Here is a 21993-nt window from a genome sequence, read left to right as displayed (position 1 = left end):
TAGCAATGACTTCCTTCCTAATTTCCTTTGGTCATGAAGAGAGAGAAGAGATATGGCAGTTGGGAAGTTAACAAGAAAAGAGGGGAAGCTATTATTTCATGATGCCAAGATGTTTTGTTGGACAATTTACATATACTATATCTCAGTCCATTTAATTTTCTCAATGCCCAAAGTATATGATATCATCTCCAATTTATAAACAGAGAATAAAATCTCCAAAATATTTAAGTGCTTAAGAAGGAATCTATAACTTACAAACTGGTAATGCTAGAACTGGAATTTCTATCTGTCTGAAACATAAGCTACCTTTCTGCAAAACTCTTGATAAAACATCAAGAGGTCTGTCACATTGTCCGTTGGTCTGGCCCAAAGAAAAGGATCAGTTACTTTTCACAAAAAAAAAAATATGTTGCTTAATGATATGACTAAGTATAGAGTATCAAATATTTTTTAAAGCACCTTGTTTATTCTAGTATCTCTGCCTCCAGGTGTTAAACTATTTGATGGTCTCAAAAACATTCCAGCAGATATGGTCACTATTTAAAAGAAAAAATAAAAACATGAGGAACGGAGATAAAGGACCATATGTAGAAAAGACATGCTTCTGGGTTTTACTAAAATTATCAACAAAATATCATAAAAAGGCACATAGGAAGATACATTTTTCTAATGAAAACCACTGAAAGTTGTGGCTTTATCATTTGTTATAGGGGGAAAAAAGAAGTGCCCAGCAAAAATGAAGTGCTGTAGAACAGAATATGTAGTATAATTTTTTTAAATAAAGACATATGTATACATATTGGTATATGCATTAAAAGTTGACTGAAAATAATCACCAGAAGGATTAGCAAAGTTTTTCACTTTTCATTTTCTACTTTTCTATATTAGAATTTCATAACCATGCACATGTATTTTTTTTACAATAGTAAGGGATATTTAGGTCTACTTTCTTATATTTCCCAGTATTATGTAAAATCCTCCCAAATATTTTTTTATTATGGTTAGCTTTTGATATATAACAACAGCTTGACAGATAAATTTCTGAAGGAAAATTCTTACTGATCACTTAACATGAGACTACCACTTGAACATAAACTACCTGAGATAATATTCTCATTCATGCTACAAATGAAAAAACCACCTCAGAAGCACTCACTCAAGGTTACTCAACTAAAGGATACAGGTAATATTTAAACCTGTATCTTCCTAATTCAAGCTCCAAAGCGTTTCTCATTATACCACAACTGCCTATTCAAAGAATGTATTTTAAAGTTAAAATGTGGTTATGTAAGTACTTCTGTTTGTATTAAGATCTATTCCTCCCCTTTCCAAAAAAGAATTGAGGCAATTCATGTAAATAAACCCTACAGGAAAAAAAAAGTAGAAGAAAACTGAGGCAAGGGAAATTAAGGGTTAAAATAAAAGTCACTCTACAATAAAAGACGGAAGTTGTGAATGTTTTGTCCTAGATGAATTACTAACTTGTTTCTTGATATCTAAGATGCCACACTAAAGCGTGAAAGGAAACCAAAATGTCCTTTATAAAATTCACAGTAATAAAATAATAAAGGAAAATAATTGCTCAGAAGTCTAGCTTTCCATAGTACTATGACCAGAGGGAATATTTAGCTGAAAATTCTCATAAGGGAAGATTCTTTGTGATATAGTTAACAATGTCCCTTAAATATCCTAATAATAATTAAAATTCAGTTCAGTGGAATAATGCCAAAACTCAATTCATTATATTTAATTCTTTAAGTATTACAACCCACACACTACCCAAGTACTCCTATGGCTCAATGAAGCAAGTCTTTCTTTAAAAGTAAAACTTCTGATAAACAGCTAATAGAAACTTCAATTTAAAAAAAAAATTTTAAGTTAAAAAAAAAGACCAAGTCATTATAATATCATGTTTTATGCTATTTAATAATATCTCCTTTAGTTTTAATTTTCAAAATATTTCATCTTAGTAAAGATGAAATAGACATGAAATAACTTCAAGGTTATTATTATTAAGTTGTTAGCAAATAAAATATTATCTACATTCCATAATTTTCAAATTCTTACTCTTAAAACGTAGTATTCAATATATGAAAGTTTAAGAGTCCAGGCTCTAGAGCAATGGCTTTGACAGGGGGTATTACTACGTTCTACATCAGGCTCTTTCATAGATAAATACAAGATAGGAAGAAATTTCTCATAATCCTTAAAAGTTACTATAAAGTGAGTTGGCACGCTAGATAAATGGGTCTAGAAACATGGTGCTGTATATGTAGTTAGTACTCAAGAAATGCTTAAAATGAATGAGTGAATGGTAAAATATTGGCCTTATAAAAAAAAGTAATTGATCCATGTAGCTAACAACCATAAAAAAGCCAAGGAAAATTATTTTACACAATTATATCACCTGAAACTGCAGCATCACTTATTTCCACGTTTTCAATATCATTTACTAGAGCATACAATGTCACTCCACTCTCAATCTCTACCTCTAGCCTTAGCTTCTATTCTCCCAAACCCTAAATCAATGTATTTAATGACCACTATAAACCATGTGATAACTTTTTAGATTAAATTAAGAAAAAACAAGGAACTATATCATTATATCTTTAGAAAACTATTTGACACCTTTAAAAAGCATGAAAGGCTAGGGTGCCTGGGTGACTCAGTCGGTTAAGCATTCAGACTCTTGATTTAGGCTCAGGTCAGGATCTCAGGGATCGTGAGTCTGAGCCCCACGTGGGGCTCTGCACTGATAGTGTGAAGCCTGCTTGGAATCTCTCTCTGCCCTCCCCCGCTCACGTTCTCTGATAAATAAACTTAAAAAAAAAAAAAAAGCATGCAAGGGAGTATTATTTTGCTTCTTCAGATGTACCATACATTACAAAACAGCGAATAAAGCTCAATGGAATGAACTAAGTGTAGCTTCTCAAACTACAACCTACATACTTTCTGCCAATTGTATTTATCATTCATAAGCGATCTCACCAAAATATATTTTGGAGAGAAAAGATGAACCAACATTCAATATGGACCTGTTGGACACCATAATAGAGCAAAAAAGCATAGTTCATCAGTATAAAGAAGGAAACAAAAAAAATCTCCCTTTTAAATTCAAATTACATTAACTGAAATCACTTTACCAACTTTATTTTATAAATACATACATATACAAATACATGTATGCTTGCATGCATACACACATATTTACACACACACAAAGGGATGTGCATGAGTTTTCCACTTAGATCAAAAGTCTCCTGCAAATGAAGACTGGTATAAAAATGTATATTCTACATTCTTGTAAATGTGATTGATCATAACTTGCTCAAGAGGAAAAAAAAAATATGTGCTAATCAAAGTTGAAATGTGCTAATTTGATCTCCAGTAATATTAATTAGCTCAGTCAATATATTTGTAAATCATTAGCCATTCTGAATATTGACTATTCTTATGTATTATCAACTGTATTTCCAAAGGATTACCAAAAACATGAAGACAATATGAATATTGATTTTTATTTTACAAGGACTACAGTTAAAAAATAGAAACTGGAGTAAAATCACCTGTAGTCAAGCAAATATGCTATTTGATTTGATTTCACCAAAACTTGTATACCAGACCAATACTGAATTACCAACCAATCTAATGAACTATGCTGAGAGAGGAAAACAAAAAACAAAAAAACACTTTTCTGCAAATCAGTAGCTCTGAAATCATAGGAAGTCTTAAAAACCAACCTAAATATTTAATGTAGCTTTCTCTACACAACCCCCCCACCAACAAAAGCTGTTTTTAGATCAATTGTGTATCTAGCAATCAAAGAAATTTAGCTCAATCATTTTATCCTTAGGAAAATGGCAATGGTTGTATTTATTATATTACTAATGACACATTAAACTAAGTAAAACATAAAGGTCATTTGGTAAGCTTAAAATCCACTTACTTCCATACCAAACTGGTAATTATTTAGCTATCCTGATCAACTATTTCTATCACCAAAAAAAGGAACTTTTTTTTTAATGTTTATTCATTTTGAGAGAGAAAGAGACACAGAGCATGAGCAGGGAGGGGCAGAGACAGAGAGAGAGAGAGAGAGAGAGAGACAGAATCTGAAGCAGGCTCCAGGCTCTGAGCTGTCAATGGAGAGCCCGACGCAGGACTCCAACTCACAAGCCGTGAAACGATGACCCGAGCCGAAGTTGGAGGCTTACCCACAACTGAGCCACTCAGGAGCCCCCAAAGAGGAATTTTTCTAAACTGTACACCAAGTCATAGAAATTGCTACAATTGTTATAAACCAAAACTGAGAAAGAAAAGGCTTCATCCTCTATATTTATAATTTATAAATGGAAGATTCAAATTGTAAGGGACCAACAATCAAAAGATCTAAAATGAAAATACAGCAGAGACTATCTCACAAATTAGATTTACTTTAAATAGTATCAAGTTTAAGTTCAGAAATATTTCCTTATATTAATTGACTAAATTACATTACTTTTAAATAATGCATTGAAATATCTGAGAAAGTACTGTTTTTACCAGTTCAACGTCCCCTTTAGAAATGTACTTAAAAAAAAAACAAGTAGGGGCACCCTGGTGGCTCAGTTATTAAGCACCCAACTTTGGCTCAGGTCATGATGTCCCGGTACGAGAGTTCGAGTCCCACATCAGGCTCTGTGCTGCCAGCTCAGAGCCTGGAGTCTGCTTCAGATTGTGTGTCTCCCTCTATCTCTGACCCTCCCCCATTCGCACTGTCTCTATCTCAAAAATAAATAAATATTTTTAAAAATGATAAATTAAAATTTAAATTTAAAGAAACAAGTAAAAACTGAACTACTTATTGTTTAGGCACATATACATATGTAACAAAATGGGAAAAATTATTAACATAAAATTCAGGATAGTGGTTACTTCTGGTTACCTCTGAAGGGGAGTCAGAGATGAGAGAAAGGAGGAATACATGGGTGGTTGAAAGTTACTGGTAATATGCTATTCTTAGAGGAATAAGTTCTTGAGTAAATTTTAAATAATTTTTAGATAAATTGGCTTTTATAAGGAAATAAGAGCATGCATGGACTAATGATAGCATGCTATAAAACCAAAGATTATGACTAGCAAAATTTTATACTGAAGTCCATTTTGAAAAACAACTGGAATTTCCTTATAGAAATTTACCTTTTACAAATGTTTCTTCCTAACAGTATGAAAATATTGGCAAACTCGGGGCGCCTGGGTGGCGCAGTCGGTTAAGCGTCCGACTTCAGCCAGGTCACGATCTCACGGTCCGTGAGTTCGAGCCCCGCGTCAGGCTCTGGGCTGATGGCTCAGAGCCTGGAGCCTGTTTCCGATTCTGTGTCTCCCTCTCTCTCTGCCCCTCCCCCATTCATGCTCTGTCTCTCTCTGTCCCAAAAAATAAATAAACGTTGAAAAAAATAAAATAAAATAAAATAAAATAAAATAAAATAAAATAAAATAAAATATTGGCAAACTCAAACCCATTTTGCAAATATTCAGACTGAAGGGCAGACTGGAGAAATGTTCTCAAAGAACCAAGACCCAAGCCAAAATTATTCTCCTCCTTTAATCAGAGTAACATTACCATATTGGTTTCAATTTGCAGTCCTTCAGAGGCTGTTCAGGGCAAACATGTTAGAAGTTATAATGCTATATACCTGAAATTTATATAATAAAAGAAAGTAAAAAAAAAAAAAATGAGTCTAATTGTATTTAGATGTGTGATGTATCTGTATTAAGATTTTTTTTAATTTCATAAAGCTTCAGAAATAGATATAGAATCTTAATTTATAACACATTTCACTTCAAAGAAAATAAATCAAATAAAAAAATTAAAATGCATCTTATTCAATGTCAACATAAAAACTCCTAAGTCAAACTACCTTAAGAAAACCCTAAACAAACATATTTATGATTATTTATGAGCAAAGTTTGTTTAAAAGCCAAATCAGAAATATCAGTAGTTAGCAGTATGCTCAAATACATTATTCTGAAATTTCTCAAGCATAAAATATATTTATTATTAACAGTAATCTAGAAGCCAAATATTAATTTAATATGAAGGTAATACAACATAATGTATATCATGTTTTATATTTCTTTATAGATCTAAATGTACAAAAGAGGAAGATTTAGGCTACCTAATAGTATCAAAAACAAACAAATGTAAGAGTTCATGCAAAGATGTAGAGCCAGACAAGTTATTAGATTAAAAATCACTTTTAAAAGGCAGAGGCACTAAGACTCTTTATTCTTCTTACTGGAAAATCAACAATCTCTCGTACATTCTTACTGCTAGAATTTGAGGACAAAATGACTTTTAATTGCTTATGAACTGAATGAAATTCAGCAGTATTTAAAATACCAAAAGTTGAGACAGTAAAGAACTAGTAAAGGTTAAATCTTGGCTATTAATATAAAGGAAAACACCATAAATGAAATTTTTAGAAATAGGTCTCAATTGTCAATCTATCACCACAGCAAGCTAATGAAAGATAAAAATAGCATCCTTCTTCTAGACTTTAGTCATATGCATTAAACATGAAAGGGCATGGAAAAAAGAACCATACATAGAAAACCCCAACAAGATTCTCTTTAAATTTTCTTTTAATTGACTTGATTAGAAAGCGTTATCTGAAGAGAAAATATAATAATAAGCACTTAAGGAGAAAGAATTAATTCAAACTCATTTGAAATGACTTAGATAAATTCCAAAATTATGCAATGAAGGGACCTACTATGTGACAAGCTTAGCACTATCCACTTTGTATTCACTGTCATAATCATACAAATGCTCTGCGTAAAGTTGTAATTCGATACTGAAAAGAAGAATTTGGTAACTTCTAAAGCCTGTTCTATACTGTACTGAAACTTGCTTGTTTATTAGTACTTACCTCTAAATATATAGTGTTAACAAAGTTAGTATGGGTAAGCTTTAATATTTAGAAGAGAATGACTTCTCTAACTTTTAGACAATTAAAGTAAAAAATTTAAACACCCAAATTGCCCAAGAACTAGGAAGTAAAAATCTTCTGTACTCCAGTTAAGCTTCCATTCCGACTTCTAAATCACTGTACATCAAAGAAAATCAACTTTCCCTGACACATAAGGACTATTCCCTTCAGTGATCAGGCAGGTGTTGAGGCCAGAAAGAGAGCCTATTTTCCACAGCCCTTTACCTTGTTTGATCACTGGTTACTTTTGATCTGACACTGCCCTCTCTCTAGTAATGACTTCCCCCTCATAGACCCTACCTCACATCTGTCAGAAAGAATAAAGGGCATCAAACTGAGACCTGACAACGCCTATGGGCCATGCGATGGGCTGCCAACTGAATGTTCCCCAGCTCCCACAATTTCCAATTCAGTTTCTTTTGTTCTGGTAGGTACAGGGTTAGGGTACCAATGACAGCAGAAAGGATTATGCAGCAACTGTGAAACCAAGCCTTCTTGAATGTGTATCTTTTATCTTTGCTTCTTCATCTTCTTAAATGCTGCAAACTTCATGGTGGTTACTATGAAATACATATTCAACAAGTGCAATAGAAAGTTTGTTTAAATCCTTTTCCAGGAGAAAATAAAGGACACAATGTATTGTAATTCAACTATAAAGCTTTAAGGAAAAAGTTTCAAGCCCATGGTGTGAGATTAGTAAAGGCCAGCTGTCAAAGAGCATGTTAATAGTAAATGAAACCACAGAAGTTTTACGGGAACCACTAACTTAGTGGGTATTGCCATACACCACCGAAAAAAGGAAAGGTCTCCTAAAACAATGCACATATCACAAAAGGTGATGATTTCAATTGTTAAATTACAGATTTTCAGACTAATCTGATGTGAGAATAAGCTTCTCTAGTCTTGTTTAAATAATGTGCTAAGTTTATGTAACCTCTTTTTTAAAAGGGGCATTAATTAATAACCTAAATGCTAGAAATAAGAAAAATCTGGTCAAATATCACTTTGGAATATTATTAATAATTTTTAAACTGTCATTAAAATATTGCATGAGTTCTTGAATATTTATCAATAAATCACCCTCTCGACACAGATGCACATTGATGGACAACTCATTATCAGGCATGCACTAAAGGAATTTGTAGGAAGTAGGTTTGGGAGCCTTCTAAGGTCACTTTCAAGGTTAAGTCATTACCATTTTTGCTTAAGAAACAGGACTTTTCTTACTTTAATAAGTAGGGTCAGAAGAAGGAAGTGCATTATCAATAAGACATGCAAACAAATCTAATGTACCTTTAATATATATAATGTATTAAGACAAATGAATAATTAACCTTAGACATGTACAAATATAGAATCTCAAGAATGGGAGGTAAGCACTGAGGTGATTACAAGTTGGCTATAATAACTGAAAGAAGTTACTTTCCACAACAGGTAAAGTAAGGTATGCTTTAATAGAAAGAAAAGGGAAAAGCACAAACATCTGAAGAATTAACCTGTGACACTAGGGAAATGCAGACAGTAGAATGAAAATGATTCACCACTATGGAAAAGACTATATGGAAATACCTCCTAGTCTTACAGTGATCCACAGTCAGCACAAGTACCTTATCTTTAAAAAAAAACAAAACTGCTCTTGACTGTAATAAAAAAAATTATAATATAAAGTACATTAAAAAATGTAACTGGTTTATATAGACTTTAATATATGAAAAAGATGAAATATATGAAAAAAATAGGATTCCTATATGCTTGGACTTACTTTACAGTCAAAAGCCATCTAGGTGTACTAGAAAGAAATATCACTTCCAGAATGAAAAAACACAATCCAAGGTTAAAATACAGTTGGTTGAACAAATACTTGCCCATTTTTTTCCTTAAGTCTTCCAAATGGTACTTACTCCTCCAAGAAAAGAAAGAAACAAACTGCATTGATTATTCTAGTCAGATGCCTATTTACGCTCCTTTCTGGGTATTCTTTCCCCAATTTTTGATTCTACAAAACCATTAGAACATTTTAAAGAACAAAAAGATAATAATATAAATGGAATCAATTTATGAAAGTAAGAACTATGACTTTTACAGGAAGTATTTTTAAAAGAATACACGTCAGTGTCATTTCTGCACAGTATATTACCCTCAAAGCATGCAGTATCAGTGTTCTAACTAAACTTAACACCAGATTTATTTGGTGCATTTAGCTAGTATCAAGCAACCAAGATATGCATCAAATATTACACTTTATCTATCTCTAATTGTAGCAACAAAATCAAACTCATCTAAACAAACTCATCCACAGAAACAACTTGGTAACTTTCATCTCCTGAACATCCAAGTGATTAAAGTTTGACAAAAGAAAAAAAAAAAACACAATTCTTAGCAGTCTTGGAGAGATTTTTGTTACAGTTGTCAGAAAGCAGGAAAAAATGCATTGGTGGAAGCACTAAAGTCAAATATTCTCAACAAGATGTAAATCAAGAAATGCCATTTACAATGAAAAGATTTTAAAGACACAAGTTCAACGTTCACTTTTAAGAAATCATTTCCTAAAAACTACTTAATTCTTGAAGAGGGTAGACTTCTCTGGGGTTTCACTTCCTCAAGCTGTCACTGCCATTCTTCTGGTATAAACATTAATGAAAAATCAGTTGACACTGCTGCAGAATAAAGCTTATTTCACCAATTCACTTGTTAATAAAAATTTATGTACCACAAGCTAGGCTATGTGTACATACCAAAGTATAAATAATCATCTTTAAAGTTACTGACATGTGTTTCATTGAAAATGTTAATTTTTAATACCTTTCCTTCCTGTCACAAAAGTAATTTTTCCAGAACTAAATCAAAAAGACTTGAGTATAAAATGTTTCATCTTCATTAACAGTCATTTTCAAAAACTTTACAATTTTTACATAGAAGATCTTTAATTTTTAAGAACTTCTAATATCTATTTAAATAGCCAAAACAGGGGCGCCTGGGTGGAGCAGTCGGTTAAGCGTCCGACTTCAGCCAGGTCGCGATCTCGCGGTCCGTGAGTTCGAGCCCCGCGTCGGGCTCTGGGCTGATGGCTCAGAGCCTGGAGCCTGTTTCCGATTCTGTGTCTCCCTCTCTCTCTGTCCCTCCCCCGTTCATGCTCTGTCTCTTTCTGTCCCAAAAATGAATAAATGTTGAAAAAAAAAATTAAAAAAAAAAAATAAATAGCCAAAACATTGACAGATGTAGTCTGATACTTAACTACATGTTTTAAAAAAGACATTATCATCCCCATTTACAAAGAGCTTACATGACTAAACTGAAACCTTGAAACCTACAACAAGGTATCAATGGATTAATAAAAAATTATAAAGTACAGGAAAAGCTGATAGTATATGGGAAAGTAATAAATGTGGAATTCCTAAAGAAAATTTGACAAAAAATATTTAGCTGAGCTTGAAGGTATTGAACAAATATTAGAAGCAAGATGATAGCAGAAAAAGAAGAGTAAATGAACAAGTTGAGAATATAATGAGAATAGAGACTAGTAACTAGAGAAACCTGTGAAGGAAGCCATTACAGATTTTCTGAAATGATAAATAGTATTTTATCAAGAGCATTCCTGGTTTGTGGATGTGAAAAACAAAAGGTCAATCTACGGAAATGTCTTAGGTCATGACTCAATTCAGTGGTATACCTTTCACGCTGTTTTCCATTAAGCTCTTCATTCATAAGCCTAAAATAACTTTAATTTATGGAATGTATATTAGATTATGTAATAGAACTGCCTACAATTATATATAATGAGAAAAATATTTATTAATATATCAGTGGTAGAGGGGTATGTACATGTGTGTACAAAACTATGTCCTGCAACAACTTAAAACATATGACATAGCAAGCTATTCAAATTACATGCCAATATTTAAAGTTAACATCAACTTAGTGAAAAATCATAGAAATACATTTTGACTCCCCATTCAGAGAATCTACAAATCAAAACTTAACCTAATTCTATCATGTTCTCTGACGAGAAGGGCTAGCATAACATCATGCAAATAATTTTACAATCTGTAGGTATTCAGATAGGCATTTTAAGAACACTGAATATAAATAAATGCCTTCCTCTTTATTTTTACAAAGACATATTCAAAAAGAAAAAAATAAAAGATTTACTCATCGCCCAAATTTAGTTCAACTAGAAGGACTCTGATTTATAACTATTTTTCTTTGAATTACATATTCTTAATGTATCCATGTATATATCATCTTAGAGTGAATGATAAACACCTACATTTTACGCTTAAATCAGAAAGTCAGTCCCATAAAAACCTGGCAACAGACACTATAAATTTTCTACCCCAAGAACTCTTCTGAAGTAATCCACTTCTATTATATTTTAGAAACCAAAAATAGTGAAGTACAGTAACTACTAAAGAAAAATACCATGTTTATCTTTTCTGCGACCTAAATTTGATATGGCTACATAAATAAGATGCAATAAGAGAGTTTAAAAAGTGAGTAAATATCAAAATAGTACAGACTTCATCTGGCTTTTCAAGTTCTCAACTACTAAAAACCAGAAGACACAGTCCAAGGCAAAGAATTTACTCCAACACTCTCAGGACAATCCATCCTTCCACCCAGGAGGCAACTCCATGTTTAGACTTTTATCAAAAACTTCAAGAAAGACAACAAAGGAAGACAATCTACGTAATATGAATAAGCAAAGTATGTAACAGAAATAGGAACAGTACTCACCACACAAGTTACCTAGACAGAAGCACAACCTGTACACCTTTTGCCTGAAGAAGAATCACTGGTGAAAGCCCAAGTAGCATAACACTTTCATGGCAACTTATCTTTTTGATAACAGCTGTAAGAAAATGCTAGGAAAGATGCATACTGTCACCTGGTAGCCAGACTCAACTAATGATATTCAGAAGGGCAAACCTAAAAAACCAAAACAAAAACACTAATTCTTTTCCCCTTAAGCTTAACGACTAAAATAATAAATGGGATTAAGTCTTGGATATCCTAAGACCCTAGCACCTCATTACTGTGGAAAAAGAAACACATAAGGCAAAACTTCTCCCTAGATCCAAGCAATACATCTTACTTGGTGACTGACAGTCTAGAAAGGTAGCTGGAGACTATGTGCTCATAAATGACAGAATTAATGTACTCCCAGCATCCCAATGCCATCCAACACTATAAAATTTCTATTTGCTAAGTCTGATGACTAGGCTCTTTATCTCAATCCAATATCTCCTGTTACCAACACTTGAGCACAAAGCCCTAGACAGCACTTTCACACTTAATAGCTGAGAGATAATTTGATTTGCTCCAAATCTTTCTGATTTTTTAAAATATGTAGTGCCAAAAGAAAAGTAAACAAAAATTACATCTTTAAAGAAAAAGCAAGATCTAAAGTATAAAATATATAAGTGAAATAACATCAGCAAAAGAACCGCAATACTAGAAATAACCTACCAACTATAAATTTTAAACCAAAACAAGTTGGATATTTTTAGCAATCTAGAATATCACCCCAAAATTTTTTTTAAGAATATGTAAATACCACTTGGAGTCTCCTATTTTTAACCATAATAAATTCTGCATTGTCAACACTGGGTATCTGTATTGGAGTTCTTAATAATAGGCTAGCTTCCTCCTGAGATGCTTTTTGCATTTGAGCATCTCCTATCATCAGTCGTAAGTCCCAAGTTTGTGAACTAATTTTAATACTACTAAACTAATACAATGAGGCAAGTAAATATGCTGGGTAAAAAAAAATTACTAAATTCCAAAGAAAAATTATTTAGTTATTATCCAAGTCACTGCCTGTCTCTGTGTCACACTGGTACACAGGAGAAGAAAACACACTCACACACTTTATGGTTTTTTATACCTTCCAAATGACATAATACAATTCATTTATGTTCTTACCAAAATACCTGATAAAGATACCCAAAGAAGTACACTTATCATGATGGCACTGGGTAATGTACTGAATTGTTGAATCACTATATCATACACCTGAAAACCAATATAACATTGTATGCCAACCACAGTGGAATTAAAACAAAACTTAATAGAAATTCCTTTAATTTTTAGAAACAGAAAAAAATAATTTTTAAAAAAAGCATAAAAAAGGATATCCACACGAGAAAGATGCCAATAGATTAAAAAGACACAGGATAAGCTTTAGCAAAGAATGTATAATGAGTTCATTATATTCTTCAGATTGAAAAATATACCAAATAATCTTTTAACTTTGGTTTTCAAGTTATTTGGATGCCAAATAACTTTTGCTTTTAATTAAAATTGGTCCTTCAAATACCATTGAGAAAATAAAACCAATTTTATTAACAATAAGGATATACAAGTCCATATAATTCTGACAAGAATACAAATCATATTCTAGTTGTTGCTCAAAACTGCATGTTGTTAAAAATCCACCATCCTAGAAAATACCTCTTGAGTACTTAATGACAATGGCTGGATAAATTTGATACACAAAGAATGGCATCATTAATACAGTAACTAGATCAAAGAAATTTACTTATTTGAAAAGTCAGAGGAGGCTGGGTGGCTCATTTGGTTAAGAATCTGACTGTTGGTTTCGGCTAGCATCATGATCCCGCAGTTCATGAGATCGAATTCCACGTCAGGCTCTGTGCTGACAGTGTGGACCCTGCTTGGGATTCTCTCTCCCTCCCTCTCTCTCTCTCTCTCTCTCTCTCTCAAAATAAATAAACATGAAAAAAGATTTTAAAAAGGCAGAAAACTACTGACTCTGAATCTGTAAGCTATTTTTCAAGCTTTTATTTACATACGTAAATCTATCTTCTTTTTAAAGTACATCGCCAAAATACTTGAAAAAATACATTTTAAAGTTTATTTATTTATTTTTGAGAGAGAGCATGAGCAGGGGAAGGGCAGAGAGAGACTCCCAAGCAGGCTCATGGGGCTCAAATCCACGAACCGCAAGATAACGACCTGAGCCAAAATCAAGAGTCAGACACTTAACTGAAAGTGAAGTTTCAGTTAACTTCAGTTAACTTAACTGACTGCCACCCAGGCACCCCTGGAAAAATACATTTTAAAAGCATGTTCAATTCAGTAGGAACCCATTTGTCACTAAGCCAACACTTACTGAATGTCTATTACGTGCACAATGAGGGGTGATGGATAAAAGAATAAGTAGATACTCCCTGCCCTCAAAAGAGTTCATAATCCATCAGCAAGATAAACCTGCAAAGCATGATTTTAATTACTCCTGAAGAGCAATTTGGCATGATCTAGTAAAAATTGGAAAATCTACATTTCTTAGCTCCCTATAATTACATTTCTAGGTACAGACCCTAGAGAAATTCTTATACATAAGCGCAGGAGACTTACATAAGGATTTTATTGCAACAATACCTGTAACAGTAAAACACTGGAAGCAATACAAGAGTCCTTCAGTAAGGAATGGATAAACAGGATATACATATCTATATAGAACACTAAGAGTTACAAAGAATGAATTACATATTATCACTAGATCTCAAAAACAACTTAAAAAAGTAAAAATGCCACATTATATAAAATGTATGTTAGCTAACTTGACAATACATTATATTTTTAAAAACTAAAAAATAAGTAAGTTTAAAAGTAAAAATGCAAATTGTTGGCTGATAATTTGTAAGAACAGATATTTAACAATACAATATCAGATATAAACTATATGTGACTACAAACTAAACAATACTATATCATTCATGGTACCAATTATGTCTATTAAAGTTGTTTTTTTTTTTTTAAAGCATTTTAGGTCATCATAGTAGTTGTCTCTAGGAGACAGTGGGAATGACATGGGGTACAAGACAACAGAGGCTCAAAGTTTATTTATTTTATTAACTCAAAAAAGAAGCAAATTGAACAAAATGTTTAACAACTGTCAATGTCTAGATGATGGGCATATAGATGTTATTACTTTTTATTATTCTATATTTTTCAATTTCTCAAAATAAAAAAATAATACAAGACCTCAAAACCTGATCACATTTCACATTTGCTGAAACCCCATGCTATAGTCCCTATTACCTAGAGACATACAAATTCCTTTAGCATGATGTTCAAAAGTCTCATCCTGATCCCTATCCTCCTTTACAAACCCAAATATCAACACTTCACCCACCACCCTGCCTGTAAAACTAATCTTACTTTCACACCCACCACATATTAAACATTCCACGTATTTTCCCAGTGCCTTGTCTTTGTTAGTGCTGTCTCTCACAAATGCAAATACCCCAACAAAAATGTTTACCTGCATCATAATATCACAGCACTATATATCATTCAAGACTCAGTTCAACTGTCACCTACTACTTATAGTACAATTTACAAACTACTTTTGTCATTGGTATTTCCATAGCACTTAGAACTAGACAGGAATCTCCTCCCTTTAGCAATAAAACTTAATTTCTCAACACTTCTCACAGAGCCTGGCACACGCTAGTCAAATATTAAATGAACCGAATGAACATCTGAAACAATATTAAGGAACAGAGTAGAAGGTAATCAGTTCATTGACTTATTCAAATTTCTACTAAATCTACTGGACAAAAATAAAATGGTATTTAGCTTCTGAATCCAAATTTCACAAAAAACTAAAATAAAATACTATGCTTTTGCAAAGTAAAAAAATTGTGCATAAATAGTGCAATTCTATTAAAGTTAACTATGATCATATTCATACAGGATTAAGATGAAAATTAAATGCCATCTTGAAACGCCTTTCTTCTTTGATAAGTTTACTAATTTTCTAGAAAAGATTTCAATATGTCTCCATTGGTACTTCCCCTGAAATCAGTTATCATCCTAGCAAAAAGATCTTCTGCTCATGATAATAAATAATTTCTTTCTTTGATGTCTCAAAGTACCTGTCAGCAAGTGTTTTAAAGGGGGAAAATGTCTTTTAGAAATTACTGTATGGTTAAAAGGCAAATAGATTATTAGCTCCATCTGTGATGTATCCATGAAAGGGCTTGAGGACAAAGGTTTGGGATTCTAACAGATCTGGGTTAGAATCTTAACCCTGACACCTGTTTGTCGTTACTTAACCTCTCTAGGTCTCAATTTTCTCATCTGTAAAATAGAATAAAAATAAACTACCTCATATGATGGTTTTGAGGACTACTTATGTAAAACTGCACACTGCCTGGCACATTATAAATACAAAAAGAAAAACCTAACTATCAAATATTTTTTTTTTAATTTTTTTTTTCAACGTTTATTTATTTTTGCGACAGAGAGAGACAGAGCATGAACGGGGGAGGGGCAGAGAGAGAGGGAGACACAGAATCGGAAACAGGCTCCAGGCTCTGAGCCATCAGCCCAGAGCCTGACGCGGGGCTCGAACTCACGGACCGCGAGATCGTGACCTGGCTGAAGTCGGACGCTTAACCGACTGCGCCACCCAGGCGCCCCTCAAATATTTTTAAATATCAACAAGTGACAGCAAAATCCTGAAATGTAGCATTCAATAATAAGATAAAGCCCAGTATCTTTAGGTCACCTATTTTAGAGTGCCACATTCATGCACCGTGTCTACTGGAAAGTAAGTACCACTCTGGATGTAAGCAAATGCCTCATCCATTAAGAGGGGAAAGGACAATGAAGGCAAGTATCTACTGTAAGAGACCTGGAAGTTGAAATGAGTATTTTGAAAAGGGAATCCCTCACAAATATAAATTATTTAAGTCTGGGATTACAAGTAAACTTGTTTCACAAGGAGTATTTCAGAAATAAGATATAAGAAATGTAGTGGGGTGTTGGGGGTAAAAGGGGAACCAAATCCCTTAATATATTAACTCTAAGTTGAAAAGCAAAGAGTCAGGAAACGCAAGCCTTAGTATAAATGCTGAATTAGCTACTTGTATTTAAATTCTGACGAAAATGTTTACCTCACATACTCCAGTTGATGATAACATGGTTACCAGTGTATTCACTTAGCTGCTGCAACAACCTCAAATCACAGCAAGCAGCAACCAGGAATTAAACTGTGAATAGGTGTGAAATCAGAATATAGTAGATGATACCCTTAATTCAAATTGGTAGATTCCAGAAAGTAAACTCTGGAAGGAAGAGGAAGTAAAGTAAACTTTACAGAAGACTTCCTATTTTGGGGACCATAAAACACATTTGCTACTTTACCTCTTAATCTCATTTAATCTCTTTAATACTCATAAGAACACATCTGAGGTAGCATTATATCCTTTCCGCAAACAAAGAAATAAAAGTACAAAAATTAAGGTAAGTAACCCAAGTCACATGACTGAGAAACCTTAGGATCAAGGTATGAACTGAGTTTAGTTCAACTCAAATAGGGCATTTGCCTCAATCACCCCTTGAAATGCTTCCAGGCTACAAGAAGGAGGTCTGAAGAGGTGAATTTAGATCCTACTTCATACATGTAAGCCTCGAAAAAATTATAAAATGAAAAAATAAAACCATTATTAAAAAATTTTGGTAGCAGTCAAAGAACTCTATGCCATATAATTATAAAACTAATAAAATAACAATTCACCAGGAGATTGAAAAAAAATAAAAGTTCACAATTAACTCTTAGGACATCAAGTTTTAACCAGGAAACATTTATCACTTCCCTAAAACTTTCTAAAAATCTATTCATAATACATTATTACTTTCTTGGTAATTGAGACACCCTATACTAGATCACAACCCAACTCTATAGAATAGAAGGTGTTAAAAAATAGACCAAATAAACACAACACATATAGATCTAAATAAAATATACTGACCCTAGGACTTCACATAGAAGCTATTTTCTAAATAAATTATAAAATCTTAGTACTTTAAAGCATCAGGTTGGATGACAATTGACAGATAATCCATCTGATCTTGTCACAACTAAGTAAGAAGCTGCCCAAAGAGCTTCTCTGTCCAAAGAGTAAAGAAGAGGAATCTGGAGCAACAAGAGTAAAGAAGCAGAGAGAATACATTTAAAGAGGTGTCTAGATCATCAATAACTGTACATTTAAGTAAGTATGGATTAAAAAATAACTTTGTAGCCAGTACTGCACAGAAGAGATACAAAAGCTATCACTAGAAGAAGGGAGACAGTTGTATACAATATGCTAGAACCTCACTATAGTTGCATTCCTCAAATCTATTCCTAAAATCTATACCACAGTTTTATAGCAAATACAAAACATGTCATATAGGAGCATGGCATCTGTATCACTCAAAAAGAAGTAAAACAGAAATCTACTCTCTTTTGAGTAAAATTTTACATGGAAGTCCTCAATTCTTTGCCTCACCATAACTCACTGAGTTTTAAAATGTAAAGTCATTGTCCTCACTTTCCACCGGAATAAAACTCGCTCCGATAAACACAGGAATCCTTCCCTAAAGTTTATCTTACTTAAATCAGTCCCACAAATAAGAATGTCCAAATATCTTTCTACTTTGTGTAAAACAGCAAGTTCATCTTTTAACTTCTAAATATAACTAATATTTCAAATTATTTTAAGAAATTTTCACATTAAAATCACCTAAAGAACAAAAATTGAAAACAAACCATAATACCTGCAGAAACTATGTATAAGCATTCTACCTTTATAGTTATATCAAGGACACAAAAGCGATGTCACTGAAATATACAAAGACAATGCTGCCATCTAAAGGCCAAGATACAATATGAAAAAAAATGTATACTCAAATACTGCCAATATATAAAAACAATTTGATATTTTAAAGTCAGCAAAGTTTACACTTTTAAAGAAACTCTATGCTATGACTATTTTTAGACTATAAACAAAATTCTAATACTCTTTTGAGAAGATTCAATTTAATAAGAGAATTAGCAAAACAATTTCATTAATGATCGGTATCTGCACAGGTCAAATTCTGTTGGCATCCTTTCAGACACAGCATTCTCCTAAATATCTCTATTAGTTGTTAACTTACAAAATCTGTCTTATTTAGTGATGTTTAGTGATATTTCCTACCTATAATTACATATGGAGTATAAATATTTTTATAAATATATACTGCATAAAAATATAAAAGTATATAAATATAATTTGCCTTTAGCCAGACTGCTATTATTTCTACTCACCCCATTTAAAATATTTCTTGTTAAAAGACTAATAATAACAGTTCTCAGAGTGAAAACACCTGAACTACTTAAAATTATAGCTTTGAAAGGATTCAAATATTTCTCATTGTTCCATAAATTCTAAAACAACAAGGTGTAGCTCCTATGGGAAGATAGATAATAATTCAACTGTCCAGTATGAAGAGCTCAAATGATTCTAAGATTCCTTTTCTAGAACTTTAAATTGAAGGAACTTTATTGAACCGAACTTTAAGATTTAGCAAAATTACTTCAAATTTCCAATGAAATCAAATGTTTACTGAATAACACGACATACAAAATTGATTTCCTTATCATTTAAGTATATCATCTTTTTAATGAACCACAATAATAAGGAAAAACAAATGTGAATGTAAGTATAAACTTCAGAACATATACAATTAGTTCCTCTGGGGAACCACGGACTAAAAATGTTAATGTGTTAAGAAAAATGTTTCTCTGTGTTTACTCAACAAGGAAACAAATATTAATCATCCAACAAATATTCCCAATATGTGAAGAATATAAAAATCTCAAGTTGGGTTTACCATCCTTTCATTTCTCTTGAATGTAAAGTGGAAACCAACAGACAACAAATACAGACAGGATTTCATAAAAATTACTAGTTTTAGTGTCTCTTATGGGTCAGAGTTTGTACTAGACAATGTAAGGACATTATGCCATTTAATCCTCAGAGCTACAACCTGCAAGAAAACAGGTATTAGTAACCCTGTCTGCAGAAGAGGTTCAAGGAGCAATTTCCCTAGAATCACAAGTGATTGATTGTACACCAGGTTTAAAAAATTCACCCTCTCTGACCCAGAAAACCTTATTCATTCTATAAGATCATACTGCTTTAAGAGAGATTATTAAACTTGTAATAAATGTAAAGAGAAATGTGGAGGATTTTTACTATATAATTTCACAGGAAAATATAATTCTATGTGGTGATAAAAGCATTTCCTTTTAACTTATAGTGTTTTGATTTTTCTAACTGGAATCTTGTTTTAAAGTACATTATCTCATTTGAAGTGCTGATGGTTCTAGAGACCTTTTAAAACTTACATTAATTTATGAGACACATTTATCAAATATTGTAAACTAATCCCAAGAAGCAACAAAAAGATCCCTTTATTTGGGGAATACAATTAAGAGCAGGTCTCCTTTGAAAATATGCAACATATTCAGTACCACCTTGCCTACATTTTAAAGTACACGATTTCTCAACCTTGAGAAATCTACTAGTACCTCCCTAATGATAACCTGTTCTGTTAACTTTTACTAAGCACCCATCAAATCAAAATTTTAAAGGTTTGGAGTATTATTCAACCACTAAAAAAACTGAAGCTCCGATATATGCTACTACATGAATGAACCTTGAAAACATTATGCTATGTCCAAGAAGCCAAATACAATATACCACATACTGTGTGATTCCATTTGTATAAAATGCCTAGAACAGGCAAATCCACAGAGACATAAAGTAGATTACCAGGTGCCAGGGGCTGGAGGAAGGGGGAAATGGAGAGTGACAACTAATTAGCAGACTTTCTTTGGGGGTAATGAAACTGTTCTAGAATTAGTGATGATGACTACACAACTTTGTGAATATACTAGAAACCATTAAGTCACAATACTTTCAAAGAGTAAATTTTATGGCAGGTGAATTACATCTCAATAAAAGTAAATAAACAGCTGTAAATATATATATTAAGTATGAATGAGTTACACGTATCGTTAAAATATAAAATCTATATAACTAAAAAGATTATCTACCTCAGTTTACTGAATCTCATTTTTCACCACACTAAGTGAAAAGCTTTAGTTCACACGTACACATCTTTCTGAACCATAAAAAAAAAAAAAATCTAACTACCTAGAATTATTCCAATCCCTAGGAAATCAAAAGGAACAACCACCACAGACTTATGTTTAGCAACTAAATTTTATTTTTTCCAATTTACCTGAGTTAATTAATTGCCAGAATTTAGACAAAAACCTATTAGCACATGCTAATGAGGAATTTTTAACACACAAGTACCACATGCAAGTACCTACAGAGTTATAGGATCAATTTATAAAACCATTGTTTTGAGAGGATTCTTGTTTTTAAGTAGTATTTGCCTCTAAACCATCAAAAGAAGCAGATAAAATTTTATAAGTTATAAAGATATCAAAGGTTAGAAACAAAATTTTTAAAAATGAAGATTATAACAAGTACTTACTAATTTGTTTTCCTGCATGTATATTCTTTGTAATTTCAGACAGCCCTTAGCTATGACGATCATGCCTTCATCTGAGATCTTGTAACATTGGCCGAAATGAATATCTTTGAGTTCTCTGCACTTTGAGCCCAGCTGTAAACAAAGAGATTTAGCTGAATGCTCAGAAAATAACAAAGATAACATATTTCTAGTGGAATTTCCATATAATTTTTTTAAATAGCCATACCAAAGTTAAATTAACTGCTTATAAACTACTTTTAAAATAAAGTAGAATGTAGGCGATCTATAACTTAAGATAGTATTGTGTAAGCCTTTTCATCTGCTAATTACTTCCCTGCTTCAACTACCTCATACTATATGCCCACCTAAGGCGTCCAGATTTCTTAACACCTCAAAATCACATCTGTATTTCTCTTGAGTCAATTATATTGTTACACTGGTGGAGCCCAGTTACAAGGAATAAAACAAAGTTCCAAGAAGCAAGGCAAAGGTCTAATGAGTGAAAGAATATTTAATTCATCAGATCTACTTCTACTCCTGACGACCCCAATGAATCATTTCCCTCCACTGGCTCATTACCCTGGGAAAAAATAAAAAGTCTAAATATGCTGTAGGTAATATTTTAGAGTACTTATTTACACACTGTACTGCATAAACTGAAAACAAAAGGACTATT

At 32.6% G+C, this 21993-nt stretch overlaps 1 protein-coding gene across 4 annotated transcripts in view; it reads right to left on the bottom strand.

Moving 5' to 3' along the window:
* The window catches only part of FBXL17 (F-box and leucine rich repeat protein 17), a 497785-nt gene that overhangs the window by 432428 nt on the left and 43364 nt on the right, over nucleotides 1-21993 (bottom strand). For 3 of the 4 annotated variants that reach the window (XM_086686253.1, XM_086686111.1, XM_086686042.1), the window contains exon 4: nucleotides 21318-21449. The exons of the other annotated variant lie outside the window; for it this stretch is intronic. In XM_086686253.1, coding sequence (XP_086542379.1) covers nucleotides 21318-21449 — 132 coding nt within the window. The remainder of the gene's footprint in view (nucleotides 1-21317; nucleotides 21450-21993) is intronic. 4 annotated transcript variants of the gene reach the window in all.

This window comes from Puma concolor, chromosome A1 (genome assembly GCF_028749965.1).
Source record: "Puma concolor isolate L17-30 chromosome A1, mPumCon1.1.hap2, whole genome shotgun sequence".
Taxonomy (NCBI): Eukaryota; Metazoa; Chordata; class Mammalia; order Carnivora; family Felidae; genus Puma; species Puma concolor.
This window is presented reverse-complemented; position numbering and strand designations above follow the sequence as displayed.